The sequence below is a fragment of the Topomyia yanbarensis genome, chromosome 2 (assembly GCF_030247195.1).
Source record: "Topomyia yanbarensis strain Yona2022 chromosome 2, ASM3024719v1, whole genome shotgun sequence".
Taxonomy (NCBI): domain Eukaryota; kingdom Metazoa; phylum Arthropoda; class Insecta; order Diptera; family Culicidae; genus Topomyia; species Topomyia yanbarensis.
The window spans coordinates 149,167,336-149,183,381 of NC_080671.1; the positions used below are offsets into that span (position 1 = coordinate 149,167,336).

The window sequence follows — 16,046 nt, forward strand, 5'->3', positions numbered from 1 at the left end:
GTTTTTGGGTAGAATATTACCCAATTTATGAGTGCAATATTTCATTAAAACCCAGTAAAGTTCAGCCGGAAATGAGCCGGAATTCCAGCTGTTTCCAGTCAGTATTCCGGCTCCAGTGACACAACCGATTCTAGTTAGAATAGGTTGTGTCACTGGAGCCGGAATACTGACTGGAGCCAGCCGGAATTCCGGCTCATTTCTGACTGAACTTTACTGAGAAACATCCGGATTATGACTTGCAATTCTGAATGGTTTCTGTAAGAAGAAATGCAACAACCGATTCCTATTTAAATTGGTTCATGATCGATTGTTGCATTTGAACTGGAACTAAACCGGTTTACATCCAGTGAAGAAATTGGCCGTCAAAATTTTGTTTTGGATACAACACAATGCAGTCTTTCTTTTCTTATGGAATATTTTTACAATAATAATTAAAGAAACTTCTGTTTATTAAATTTTATGGTTTTTAGTAAGTATTGTATAAAAAAGTTGTCCTTTTATTTGTTGTCAATACGTGCGCGGGAAACTTCAATAAAAGTTTGGACGAGTCTATTCACAGTTGTCCTCTGACTGTGCGGAATTATATTATATATGGCACATGCCAGAAAGTCCCAAAACATTCTAAAATTAGGTGGCACCTCCACTCCGAGAACTGCGTAGCATTTGAATAAAATTTCCACTGCATGAATAGAATTGTTAGTCTCGAATATAACTTTTTTCTCACAAATGACGGCATAATTTCCTCTTTTCATCGGGCTTGCTACGCACACCATGTGTAGTTTGGAATCAGTTGCGGGGGATGCCACGTATGTATCTAAGCACTCCTAATGATGATATAAAATCATTACATCTAACCTTATGTATATTATATTGCATTTACCCCAATCCAACGAATTAAAATTGAAGCCGAATGTTCTTCGCCTACAGTTGGACAGCCTACCAGCGTTCTTTTTTGTCCGCGAATTGGCATATGAGAAATTATTCTCAAGCATCCTCGAATGTGATCTGTGAATAGTTTTACAAATTTAAAATTTTATGACAGACCTTTGGGCTAAATTAAAAAAAAATATATCTCACCATCTTCTACTCTAGAGAATCTGGACGGTGAATAAGATAGACACTGAGAGAAGACATCCTCGATTTTGAGACCTTCTGTTCTGTTAGGATACAATCTCTCAAACATTTGACGAATCTAGAAAAAGTGATATGATATAAATATTCATATGTTCCGTGAATACCATAAAGTGAAATAGTAAATAATAAAAAATAAACATGTTACCACCAATCCTTCATATGAACACAGGTGTGGAAACATATCCAAGATATCATTAACGGGTTTCTTTTCTTTTAATAACAGTTTGAGGACTGGAAAGCATCGGTCCATTTCATCACAAATATGTTCTGCTACTGATGCCGATGCAAGCATTACTCGGAGCAATTGAGCCCGCTCTACAAGTTCAGTTGAAACGGACTCTTCTACAGGCATAGTTCCTCGATTATATTTATGTGTTCCTGCAGGTAGCTGTTTGATGACATTCCGGATGCGATGAAATATCATGCCAGTATGAGCACCCTTTTCCTTGCCTCCGTTGCGCCAAAAGAAAAATGACTAGCATGAAAATAATTATAATTATATTAGAGAAATTATATAAGCATAGAATAACAAACCTCATCAGGAGCAGTTGGTGTGACTCGCGTATTACTAAGTTGTGGAAATAATTTTACGATTTGAACAGCTGCCGCATGCTGTTGATCAACAGAAGGATACCTGCGCATTTAGAGATCATTGGTTCGTTACTCCGAAAAAGACCAAAAAGATTCCGTGAAAGATTAAGTTCTAAATTTCTTAAAAAAAATCTAAATGGTAAAAGTATGAACGGTATTTGATTCGTAATTCTTTGCATGCTGGGACACATCTATTATTTTCTGAAGAAAATCGGTCAGTTTATTACTGTTTTAAAAGTCTGTAAATGTCTGGACCAGGCATACGCAGAACTTTTTTTTAATCACCGATATCATACTTTTTGATCTGCCTCTCGTTTCTTCTGCTGCAAATTTTGTGCATTGGACGTATTCGGTCTATCCACTCATTGAATATTTACTAGAAGTATATGCTAGAAAATGCATGAAAATTCTCGACAAACATATGATTACGGCCTAAAAGCCAACTGTCAAAATCCACTTTGAATGGAAATTCCGGACAAACCGTTACACGCCAATCACAGATGTTGGTAGTAAACGAAAGAGAAAAGTTTTCTCTTTCATAAACTGTTGTGAGCTGTGTTCGACTAGTAACGGTTTGTCTGGAATTTCCATTCAAAGTGGATTTTGACGGTTGGCTTTTAGGCCGTAATCATATGTTCGTCGAGAATTACAGCAAAAGAGACGGGAATGAAAGTATGCTAATTCTGCATATTTTTGTTTCTCAGTGCAGCAAATCTGTCCACAGTCTGTAAATCTGGCATCGCTGTTGCTCGATTCAACGACATTGCGGCTTAGTTAGACCCTTTGGTCGATTTACGATTGAACTGTATATGTAAACAAATAAACACGCTCGCTATAAACAGAAATTGTATACCTTTAAATTCTGTTGGTTTAAATGTTTAAGTTATTATAATTCGTCGTCGTCGGTCGTCTTTATAATTTTGTGCCGGAACATGACGAATTACGCTTTCTAAGTACCACCGTCAAAGACGCATGTACGTTCTTATGCCGAAGTTTATAAATCGAACCAGATTGAAGATGTGTAAAGAATGGTCAATATTGAAATCAGGATGCGAAGAACTGATAACTATGTGGTTTCCTCTAGCAGTTTGTACTGTGTTTCATACATTTCTTTATATTTATAATCAGAAGTGAAGTTGTTTGGCCGTGCTTCATTACTATGCATACTTCATAGTTTCATAGGCTCAATGAAGTAATAATGCATGATACTGATTGACTACGATGTTTTTTGAAATAGAAGCTTCACAACGAAAGGCATTGCTTTTCTCTGCTCATAGACAGTGTTAGATCACCTGCATATTTGCTCGAAGGACTACTAAGGGCCGATTTCTTCATTCTCGCCTAACGTCTTAACCAGGTTTAAACGTACTGGTGAACCCGGTTTAAAATTTAAGCGAGGATAAAGAAATTGGCCGTAAGCCCTATAAATATGTATAGGCATTGCGCATTTCGCCGCAAGGTAGCTCTAGCGGAGAGACTCGTGCGGTTCAATGTAAACAATTCATTCTATCACACTTTAAGGAGTGTTCATAGTTTGATGCACTAGTAGAGTAACAAATAAAACTTTCTACTTGCCTTTGACCGTCCATTATTTGAGTCTCCATTTGCTTGCATGCGACTCGTGTAAGATGATTTAAACCGTCCTTATCTGGTACGATCCCTTGATCCAAAATTGGATACAAAATTTTCATTCGGAATTTTGCGTCATCTTCGAATGTCGAACGGTTAATCTGAAAACGTTAAATATGTATAGTACGACAAGCGCTTACAGTAATTATAGTAGAAAGTTTACCAAATTTTGAACATTAGTGGAAGTCTCATCAATTTTATCTTTGGTCGGATTAGCTTCAGAACTATAGTTTTTTATTATGTTAAGAATTGTTAGACGGGATCCTTTTTCGATTATCCCCATTTCAACTAGGTCGGCATCGTTGAGCAGAACTAGGTTCTGATCGTTTATTTTTTGGGCTGAAAAGAGCGAATAAGTATATATAAAGGTTTAAAGTGACATCTCAAGTTGTTTGCACTACCTTCTTGATTGTTGTTTATTTTATTATAAATTTATTTCCAAGTTTATTTCCCTACTAACTATCTACATATTTCAAACTTATATAGTAGTTTTCTTCTGAATCTCCGTATATACTCCATAAGTTGTATGTTTTTTTCGTTTGCAAGTTCTTGTGTGATATGCGAATAACTTGACTGTCAGTTTTGAGTTTGTAACTGTTGTATTGTAAACAATATTCGCATTCGAGATGCTGTATTAGGCAAACAATTTGATTATCCGATTGCAATATATCTATTATCAAACCATAGGACATTTCGTTGCATACTTGGTATTTCGCTATCAGTCCCGGCCGAAAGCTTGTGTTATTTATTTTCATATGGTTTATATATTTGATTGAATCTGGTAGATCCCGGATCAGGAGTAAATTACTTAGAGATTTTTTGTGTATGTGCTTTGACGAAACGATATCTACCGTACCAATTTCGTATGAATGGTCAAGAATAGTGGTTATCTGTGCTAGATTCAGGCGCTTAGCAAAGCTGTTTGTTAAATTGATGAAATTGTTGCATGTCTTCGCTTGGGATTTCGACTCCTTGAATTTCGCTTCGAAGCGTAAGCAACTATGATTAACAACTGGCCCATCCTGACGAATTATGTAGGGATAATGAGAGATGTGATGGAATTTATTGGTAGGGTTGATGGCAGGGAAGCAGGATTTGAACAACTTGTAAAAACATTCGATTTCGTTTTCCAGATCGTTAATCTGATTCAATGTTAGCTTATTGGAGAAACTATAATAAGTTATTTTCATGAGAGCTCTAAGCAATGATGATAAATTTGAATTAAATCCGAGAATCTGGTTGAACATAAAAGGGAATGCTCGAAGGAGAAGCCAACATTGCGAAGCTGACTGAGGAATAGCATGTCCACGTGCTTTTAACTTCTCGCAAGTAAAATTAGCGGTAGGTTTATCAGCCGATTCAGTTATACCGTATTCGTAATGCTGTATAATTTGGTTGACTTGACTAATCGTTATCACTTTATGGATATTTACAGCTTCGTTCAAAACACATTTGATTACGACCATGACGACGCCTTCCAAAAGATCATGCATTGGATCAAACGTGTTATTTTCCGCTATGTTGAAATATTTAACTTCATTCAGTGCTGATTTTCGAATGATTCCGCATTGTGAAGGTGTTTTAGTTCCGCTTTGAAGAGCATTTAAATCACCTTGTATGCTTTCTTCAGTGCGATGAGGGAAGGTATCACCAATGTTTCCACAATGAAGTGCAGTACGCGTCGCATAGCACATTCTACAGAATAGACTTGATTGGGGCCCCATTAACTCGAAAATTTCATGAATTGCCAGCGTGTCCCCCAAAACATACACTAGAACTGCCCTCATCGTAAACTTTTCACTCCCATATTGTACTACAACACCATCATCTGATTCAAGCTCACGCAAATCTTGAATCAGCGGTTTCATAACGTTATTGTAGCCATATTTTTTTACATCTCTTGAGCGAACTGTAAGCGTTAGATATATCCTGTTGGAGGATGAATTAATTGCGGGGTGGAGATTCTCAATTTTAACACTGAAATTGGTAAGTTTTTTTTTTGATTTGCGTGATCCCAAAGGGTTCAGATATTCGACATCGTCCAGATGAAGCGAGAGTCGTAATGCATCGGGAAACCGTGTCAGGAATGGATGTGTTTTGAAACGTTGACCATCTTTGAAACCGCACAAGATATCGTCATTCACTGCTTCTTCTGCTATCATCTTGCGAGCTCCGGGATTCTTCATAACCAGTGCTAAAATGCTGGTTAGTGGAATATAGTGAGCAACGTCTTTCACTATTTGTACACTTTTTCTTTTGCCTAGTTTGGTAATCGCGGGGACAGTTTTAGTGATTCTAGTTCTTCCCAAGACTTCTTCCCTAGGGTTTGGCACAGCACAACCCGCAACTCCAGACAAATATGCTAGGTTGTCTTTTGGAGAAGCTACGTCTGCAAAAATTCCATCCAAAGATGCGTCGTTTATAAATTTCAAAGCGTCGGTATCGTTTAATGGGATCGACTTCGATTTCAAAAATTCTCTGAATAGATTCAACATGTAACACTCGTAATCTTCTATAAGATTCGAGGTAACCTGTAAGAACTTTTTGATTTTTGTCTCGGGAAGAGATACATCTTTTCGCAAATCTGTGGCGAATTTACTAATTTTCTTAGTAATTTCATCCAACGACGGCGCCGTTTTAAAGAATATAGTATTCGTTATTCTCAACAGATAATCATCATCTACGAGCATATTTTCCGGATGATTATTTTGAATTTGTTCAACAGCGTCATGGTCGTATGAAATATTTGTAGAATTTTCTGTAATTAGTGGATGAACACTCTCTATGTGCCGTTTCAAGCTCTTAAACCTCTGGTACAGTGAACCACATTCTGAACAAAGGAAAGGTTGAGCGGCTGCTTTGCTGGTGTTCAAATTGTGTACCAACCGGAAGTGTTCCTTCAATTCATCCACGTGTCCAGGAATCATCTTCCCACAATTTGGCACATGGCATGAGAAACCTGAAACCTTACACTTTTTTTCCAGTATATATATATATATATATATATATATATATATATATATATATATATATATATATATATATATATATATATATATATATATATATATATATATATATATATATATATATATATATATATATATATATATATATATATATATATATATATATATATATATATGTATATATATATATATATATATATATATATATATATATATATATATATATATATATATATATATATATATATATATATATATATATATATATATATATATATATATATATATATATATATATATATATATATATATATATATATATATATATAATATAACGTGAATATTACCTCGCAACTTCATTGCAGTTTCAGCATCCACCTCTTCCGAAATCTTCTGCATGCTGGTTGTTCAAATCCACTCTTTCAATTAAAATGTATTTTACACACTACAACTCTAGCTTCAACTATTATAAATATTTGAACAAATTTTTATTTGTGAAAAAGTGATGAGCGATAACTAAACGAGCGTGTACCTACTAATGGAAAATGGCGGATGACGCTTGGAATTTTTAACTTGGCGAGAAACGGCTTTTCCGTTTGGTAACTCCAAAACGGTTTCTTGTGTAATACCCAAAAATAGAGTCAGAGTTACTCAGAGATATTATACATGACAACTCAATTTTTGACGTTTACGAACATCATTCAAAACTGAGTTAAAAGTACTCAGAATCTGAGTAACTTTTTACGAGCGTGAATCGGTTGTGTCACTGGAGCCGGAATACGAACTGGCGCCAGCCAGAATTCCAGTTCATTTCCGGCTGAGCTTAACTGGGGTCGGTCTGGTCCAGGGATGGCAGGTAATATTTTTTGAAATCTATCCCATTAAAAAAAGGCGAACGAACATATTGCACAGTTCCCACCAAATCGAACTGCACAGTATGAAAGTGTGATGAATCAAAAGTGTGATCAAAAGTGCAACTCCTTCGACCTGACAAATTATTGACATAGAAAAGTGTTAAAAACAAACTTCTTCTTACATTTAGTAGCTGGAAGGTTAGCATGGCTACCAGTGTCCTCGTTTTTACAATAAATTTGATGGAAAAAGCAGGAATGCCAAGTGTTTTTCCAAGAAGTCTGTAATAATTTTCGAAAAAGTCTGGAATTGTCTGGATGGCCTAATTTGAGGATTGAGCATTGAATTCGAGGCTGTGAGCTTTCAGCATCTTGGATTGTTGAAATTTCCAACTGATGCAAACTCAACAAAATTTATTCGCTTTTAGCGAACAAAAACTTTGCCATTTTGTGTTTCCTGCTATTCTAAAATGTTTTGTTTTCAAAATCGTAGCTCGAAAAGGTGGTTTAAAAATCAACGATGCATTCTTGTATCTCATTTTGTTATTAAAATTGTTTTTTGAACAATTGGTGTGTTTTCACTTACACTTTGTTTTTCTAGTGCACTTCATTTAGCCAACGAATGTGGGAAATTGTGGAATCGTGTATGTGTATGTGTATGTATAGTAGAACAAGATCTCTGACCTAAAGTCCTAATGAACGTCAGATTGCGATAAGTTTTGAAGTGCAATACCAACAACGTTGATACCAATTTCACCATTGATTCTTCCTATAGTTGGGTGGTGATTACCTAGTATACTGGTAAGTATATGTGAGTAGATAATGAATCCGAAAATAAGTATTATTTTTAATTTTCATATTGGGCAATTAAGGGCGATTGAATGGTGCATTCCGTGGGCGATTTAAGGGCGGGTTGGGCGGCAAAAAAATGACGGCGGCAAATTAGTTCAGAATGGATTCGAATTTCCAACATTATTTGATAATGGTTTGGAATGACCGAGGATGGTTTGTAATGTGTCATGAATAGTGATGTCTGTTTTTACTCGATTAACGCAAATAATCGATTAATTTCTAAAATAGTCGAAAAATCAATAATCGATTACAAGCTTTCGCAGCAAATCGCAGAACAAAAAATTATGACATGACTTCTCCCAATTTTTCAAAATGTGTCCTGTGACATTTTTTTTGGTTGACAAACTAAGATTTACTAAGTAATCGATTATTGATTTTAATCAATTATCATGGTTGATTAATCGAATGAAATAATCAAGCTCTCAAAAATTCTTGAGCGTTTTTTCAAAAAGACATCTACAATGAGTGACTCTCTTTGTTTACTTTCTCTTTCGATTTTTACGGCGTCACTATAGTACTTTTCACTTATTTTACAGATCGAAAGACGGTGGTTTTGACTAGCATATTATGCAAAGAGTTGAGGGATAAGCGTTAAAGCGATCGAATTATTAACAGAAAAGAAAGTAAACAGAGTCACGCATTGTAGATATGTCGTTTTGAATAAAAGGTCTAGAATTATTCGATTAACGGATAATCGATTATTTGCAGAAATCAGACATCAGACATGACTATAGTCATGAAAAATAAAAAAAATGCTCGAAATTCACGTTTTGACAGTTTCAGTGCTCGATAAAATCAAAACAAAGCATTGCCAGCAGCATAACTGCAACAACAAATCAGAACATAAATTTTGTTGCCAGAATTATTGAAAGACCAAAAATAGAGCATACAGAGTTGCCAGTTACATATAATTGGACCAAATTCGAGCAAAATTATTGATTGAGATCAATTCTCGACAAACATATGATTACGGCCTAAAAGCCAATTGTCAAAATCCATTTTGTATGGAATTTTCGAACAAACCGAAACACGCCAAACACAAATGTTGGTAGTAAACGGAAGAGAAAAGTTTTCTCTTTCATAATCTGTTGTGAACTGTGTTCAGCTAGTAACGGTTTGTCCGGAATTTCCATTCAAAGTGGTTTTTGACAGTTGGCTTTTAGGCCGTAATCATATGTTTGTCGAGAATTGGGTAAATTTCTCGACAAACATATGATTACGGCCTAAAAGCCAATTGTCAAAATCCATTTTGTATGGAATTTTCGAACAAACCGAAACACGCCAAACACAAATGTTGGTAGTAAACGGAAGAGAAAAGTTTTCTCTTTCATAATCTGTTGTGAACTGTGTTCAGCTAGTAACGGTTTGTCCGGAATTTCCATTCAAAGTGGTTTTTGACAGTTGGCTTTTAGGCCGTAATCATATGTTTGTCGAGATTTGTTGTAATTCTTTCGATTTTTTTTAGCAATACTCGATTTGATAGAAAATTGTTTAAATTTTCTAAAATTACCGATTAAAATACGAATTCATGCTAAATCGAATGGAATTTAACCATTATTCTGAAGTGACGATCCCCTCGTTGCAGTCAATAGATTTTTTTCGGGGGCTCTAGGGTTAACCTCCTCTTAAATATGTGTACAAAGTGGACAACAAAAACAAATTTGTTTGTCTAGAGTCAATATATAATAACCTAAATTATTGTGTCGTTTGGAGTACCCCTAGACCAATGAGAAATCTTAATTTTAACGAATTGTTTAAAAAAATAGTTTTTCTTACACCGAGCAAAAAGCACCTGAGAATTTCATAAGTCTCGACATATGAACCAGCCTTCTGACGATGCCATTGAACGCTTTAGAATGTCATAGGCAGGCTTATGAATTCATTTATCTTTATTCATGCACTCCATAGACGTACAGACAATGTATTTCATAAAACAGTCTTATGACTTCGCTCCAATACATGCGTTTAAGAATTTCATAAGTTTTTCTTATGAAATCCATATGAAATCTGTTATTGATTCTATAAAATTGTATTTTGTTTTTCGTAAACGTCACTTTTGTGAAAAGTTCATAATTGTTTCTTATGAATTCAGTACTGGCCTGCACGGCCAACCAGAAGCTAATAGTTTCAGGCCAGAACTTTTTGATTACCGCTGTTTCAAACAAAAGAAGTAAGATTTTTGTCAAATTGCTACAAAATTTTAAATAATTGTTTTTTATGTTATTGAATAAATTACTATGAGCATTAAATCAGTTTACATGGTTATGATTTTTACAGAAGATATCCGATTATTTGAAATGAAATAAGTTGTGCATATAATTAGTGTCTGACGCGTATTTTATGATTATCAAAATCATTTGAGAAGTAACAATCATTATCATTCAGTTGTCTAAGCCCAGTTTCCCACGAAATATTGACGAATCGTTGCTCATTATGTACAAATTTTACCATTTAGTAAGTTTTCTCTTCAATCTTCTGAAGGGATTTACACTTGGCAGTTCATTTGTCCCGAATTTAGTTCAACAAGATGACCACACTAATGAACTCATTATGAATGACGTTCATGTTTTACAATTCTCGGTGGTTTGTTTACTTTGTCAGTTGCGTGAGTTCGAGTGCAACGGGTTCCCATCTGTTAATTTCAAACTCACGTACTCCCATGTAAACAAACCACCGAAAATTGTTAAACGAAGTTCATCTGGCTCATTTTGGGGTTATGTCGGTTGGTGTAAAACCTAATATCCTCTAAAGGTTGATTTTTACTGTTGATTTTTTGTCTACTAAAAATGCTCGAGAAATGTCAGCCATGTTATATTTTTTATATAAATGTATAATAATATCCATAAAAAAAACTTATGACATTCATTCGAACATTGTAATGAATTTCATAAGACTGTTCTATGGAAATCATTATTTCTACTATATTTTCTGCTTATAAATATCAGCAATTTTCATAAATGGGCACCTATGGCGTTCATTCGGACATTTTCATAAATTTCATAAGACTGTCTTATGAAAATAATAAGAGATGGATTTGGAAAATTTCCCCTCCAAATCATAAGACAAACTTATAAAATCCATTTAAAATCCTTATGTCTGAAAGTCATAAGACGTTTTTATGGAAATTCAAAGCAAATTTTGCTCAGTGTAGGATTATATATCTGGTACTGTCAGCACTAGAATCAATCAGCGAGATGATTTTTGAAGGATTTGTTCAATGGATCTATACACTGAGCAAAATTTGCTTTGAATTTCCATAAAAACGTCTTATGACTTTCAGACCTAAGGATTTTAAATGGATTTTATAAGTTTGTCTTATGATTTGGAGGGGAAATTTTCCAAATCCATCTCTTATTATTTTCATAAGACAGTCTTATGAAATTTATGAAAATGTCCGAATGAACGCCATAGGTGCCCATTTATGAAAATTGCTGATATTTATAAGCAGAAAATATAGTAGAAATAATGATTTCCATAGAACAGTCTTATGAAATTCATTACAATGTTCGAATGAATGTCATAAGTTTTTTTTATGGATATTATTATACATTTATATAAAAAATATAACATGGCTGACATTTCTCGAGCATTTTTAGTAGACAAAAAATCAACAGTAAAAATCAACCTTTAGAGGATATTAGGTTTTACACCAACCGACATAACCCCAAAATGAGCCAGATGAACTTCGTTTAACAATTTTCGGTGGTTTGTTTACATGGGAGTACGTGAGTTTGAAATTAACAGATGGGAACCCGTTGCACTCGAACTCACGCAACTGACAAAGTAAACAAACCACCGAGAATTGTAAAACATGAACGTCATTCATAATGAGTTCATTAGTGTGGTCATCTTGTTGAACTAAATTCGGGACAAATGAACTGCCAAGTGTAAATCCCTTCAGAAGATTGAAGAGAAAACTTACTAAATGGTAAAATTTGTACATAATGAGCAACGATTCGTCAATATTTCGTGGGAAACTGGGCTTAGACAACTGAATGATAATGATTGTTACTTCTCAAATGATTTTGATAATCATAAAATACGCGTCAGACACTAATTATATGCACAACTTATTTCATTTCAAATAATCGGATATCTTCTGTAAAAATCATAACCATGTAAACTGATTTAATGCTCATAGTAATTTATTCAATAACATAAAAAACAATTATTTAAAATTTTGTAGCAATTTGACAAAAATCTTACTTCTTTTGTTTGAAACAGCGGTAATCAAAAAGTTCTGGCCTGAAACTATTAGCTTCTGGTTGGCCGTGCAGGCCAGTACTGAATTCATAAGAAACAATTATGAACTTTTCACAAAAGTGACGTTTACGAAAAACAAAATACAATTTTATAGAATCAATAACAGATTTCATATGGATTTCATAAGAAAAACTTATGAAATTCTTAAACGCATGTATTGGAGCGAAGTCATAAGACTGTTTTATGAAATACATTGTCTGTACGTCTATGGAGTGCATGAATAAAGATAAATGAATTCATAAGCCTGCCTATGACATTCTAAAGCGTTCAATGGCATCGTCAGAAGGCTGGTTCATATGTCGAGACTTATGAAATTCTCAGGTGCTTTTTGCTCGGTGTAGAAAAATATTGGTTTTAACGGCAATGTTGCCAAATACGCTAAAACCACAATTTTTTCCTAATACGCATAACGGTTACTGTATGCCTTTTTGACACATAAAATGTCATTATACTTACTTTGCTTGGTCGGTTTCTGGCACTCTCTTGGGATAATGATGAGTATGACATGCTTCTTGGGATTTTGTTTGGATACTTTCCAGGATTCTGATCGAAGTTTGCTTAGCATTCCAATGGAATCTATTTCAAAATTTAGATTAAATCCGTATTTCTACGCTGTTTTTTCTCTGAATTTTGATGCAGGATTCTAGAAAATGCTTCTCAAAGGTCTAGTGGACATTTTGCTGAAGATAGAATTCTGCTGAAGATTCTGATTTATTCAAGATGCTGATAGAATCATGTACCTATTCAATGGCACGACTATAAGTTTCTAAATGACTCATAACTTTTGGTTTACACGACGTATGTTTACGTCGATAAGTAAGGCTAATAACTGGAACTAATGTCTTTCATTTGCGCACTAACAGTTATAAATATTATCAGTAGAGCAGAAGTTATTACAACTAATCTAGTCGGGTTCCGCTGAAGCAGTGTTGCCTGGGATAGTTTCTGTTAATGATGAAAAAGATATAAGGAGATATTTTCGTAGCTTTGCAATATTATTGAAAACTGATAGAACTTTCTAGTTTAAACTGCCTTCAACAACCTTTTTCGTGCAATTTGACTATATCGGAAGGTGAATATCGAGCAGCTAGAAGCGAAAGAAACACCTATTTGTGTTAAACCGTAGAAAAACTCTAGAAAGAGAACTGCGGAGACTCCATTCTGGATCGATTGGATTCGCGTTTAGCTGTCAAAAAACGCATCCAATCGAACATTGCCTATCCTTATAACATTGGACGTGTTGCCATACAATGCCGGGGCATACGTTGCCAAAAATGCTGTTTTTCTCTCCGCAGTTCTCTTACTAGAGTTTTTCTATTAAACCGTGATTTATGACGCATGCCAGCAGTTCTAAGGAAAAATGGTTTTGGAACCCTATATGCAGTAGAAAAAGTTGGTCAAGAAATGGATTAACAAGATAAGAGACCCGGCAGTCCCTGGAGGCGATTTGAATTCTTGGGTAGCTCAAGCAAAAATTGATGTTCGGCTACGTGAAGAGGGCGCCAACAATACTTTTCGCTGAGGTGGCTAGGAACCCATCATCTACGTAACCTTTGGTAGTCCTTCGCTGGTGACAATCATGAGTGGGAGAGCTTCTAATGAATACATGCCTAGTAATCACGGTACATTGGTTAACCAAATGATACTACAAGAACAAGCACAAGGATCTCTTTGTGGAGGAACAACGCGCCCTCTTTTAACTAGAATGAAGGTTAAAAGAAACATTAGCTGTGATATGCGACATCACCACGAAAATTAAACTGGAGTCAAGAAACAGACGAACCCCATCTTACATATTTACTTTATTGTTTACTACTATACGAGTAATCGAATCATGTACCCCGGGAAATCGAAGCCCCAGGCAATCGATTTTGACCTGTATTGTAAAAGAAGCACCTTATTACAAAGATTTCTTGCATAAATAGCTATAAACAACTGATACATACCGTTAACTCGTTTCCAATATAAATAAGAAACGAAAACCAACTAAAAATATTAATCGCGCCTTGAAATTCTGAAAAATCGACTAGGGTCAAAATAGGTACATTTACCATAACAGGAAAATTTACCCTGACCATTGTACACTCAGGTTTTTTTACGCGAGGGATACATTCCGCGTAAATGAAAATCGCGTAAATTTCAAAATCCGCGTAAATGAAAACCGCGTAAGTTTCAAAAACCGCGTAAATTTCAAAATCCGCGTAAAAAATACCGCGCAAAAAAAACGACGTAAAAAGAACTTGAGTGTATTTCTAATTTCTTAGCGAATGAAGCTTAAATTCATAACACGGGATTTAATCAGGGAAAACTTTTCGCCGAGATTTCTCGAAGCTGTCAAAACAAAAGTTCTGCTGCTTCTAAAAAAAACATACAGTATCAAAATAGCACTGAATTTTAAACCTAATAAAAATACAATTTTCCCCGTCGGTAACGATTTGTGTTGAATTGTTCCCGGCCGGATTTTTGTGTTTGGAGTTTTGAAATCCCGTGGTGTTTCCCGCAATTGGGTTTTACACTTCATGAAAATTGTCATTTTTGTGTAGACTCAATCCCCTTCACGGGATTTGAAATCGCGAGCACCATTTAAAATACACAGGGACACAAATCCCGTGACACGTTTTCCGAACTGTAAACTAGCCGTAAGTATAAGGCAGAGAAAAAATGAGAACATGTTTTGTTCATTTTTTTTTATTTTTTTGTTTACAATACTTTTTCAATTACAAAAAGTTTGCATTTTTATAATTTTCCTTATCTGCATTTATCATCATCGATAGTTTTTCTCAGTGTATTTTTGTTGTCTGTTGTAATAATTGTAATAATATTAGTGCATTGTTGTAATCTTTTAGATTTTTAACATTTTTTCGCAGTTCTTCGCTCGCCAGTGTTTTGTTTGAATCTCGTATTTCTTTCTCCCGACTCGTTTTTACCCTAACAAATAGTCTCCTTTTCCTTCAACTCCTTCCGTTCTTTCTTCGCAGTTAGAATACAGGGGGATTAGTTTTATTTTACTGCTCTACTGTTTCTTGTAATGTGTTGTTTGCTTTTGGTTGTTTGGTATAGTACGATTTTGTGTTTTCTTTTTTATACCTCCTCTGCCAGCAGCTCCGTGTTTGTTTAGTAAAAAAGAATATGTTGTTGCTGTTTGCTGTGTGTTTAGAATAACGTGTTTGTTGATTCGTAGTTGTGTGTTTTACAGCTCATTTTACATTACCTCCGCTCTCGTCTTGCCTCCGTCTCCTCTCAAAACAGCCGAGAGAGGCGACTTTGGTTCCTGAGATATGGGAAGATATCCTTCCCTTGCTTTCGCTGATTTGCGTATTTTTGGTAAGTACTTCCGAAAAAAAAACTCCCATCTTGCTTCGTCTTTCATTTTTTCTCTTTTTGAGCACTTAGGAATTAGAATAGTACGCTTTGCAGCGTCTCCGCGGTCTCGTCATACTGTCAATTTTATGAATCGCTTGGTTTGTCACATATTTGTTACACGGAAAACGTGTTCGTTAAAAATATTTTTCTTTTTAGTTAAATTAATTGCTTTAAAGGTACTCTTTGCTTTTTTGTTGTTTCGCTCTCTGTCTCTTTCGTTATGCGTGGGACTTCAGTTTCCTAAAAATTACCGTAAGTAGCTTCTTTTCTTCTGTCCTGTCGTGTTTTGTATAAAAAGTAAAAATAAACAAATAGAGCGACGACGTTATCATAAAACGATAACACGCAATAGTTCCTCCTTCCTTTCTGTATCAGCATGTTTCATTATTGTTAC

At 35.0% G+C, this 16,046-nt stretch overlaps 1 protein-coding gene across 1 annotated transcript; it reads right to left on the reverse strand.

Annotated features, from left to right (window-relative positions):
* Positions 1 to 350: 350 nt before the first annotated feature.
* LOC131678322 (uncharacterized) lies at positions 351 to 2,209 on the reverse strand. Its single transcript, XM_058958384.1, has 4 exons — positions 1,280 to 2,209; positions 1,078 to 1,192; positions 881 to 1,005; positions 351 to 824 (listed from the first exon to the last, which is right to left on the reverse strand). The coding sequence occupies exons 1-4, from the start codon at positions 1,556 to 1,558 to the stop codon at positions 498 to 500; spliced, it is 846 nt and encodes a 281-aa protein (XP_058814367.1). The 5' UTR covers positions 1,559 to 2,209; the 3' UTR covers positions 351 to 497.
* Positions 2,210 to 16,046: the final 13,837 nt, after the last annotated feature.

Bases quoted from the DNA above. Each gene is read 5' to 3' on its own strand.
- LOC131678322 (XM_058958384.1), bottom strand. From the start codon at position 1,558: ATGATATTTCATCGCATCCGGAATGTCATCAAACAGCTACCTGCAGGA. The intron at 1,193-1,279 runs GTAACATGTTTA...CACTTTTTCTAG, and splicing joins GTTCATATGAAGGATTGGTG to ATTCGTCAAATGTTTGAGAG. The intron at 1,006-1,077 runs GTGAGATATATT...AACTATTCACAG, and splicing joins ATTCTCTAGAGTAGAAGATG to ATCACATTCGAGGATGCTTG.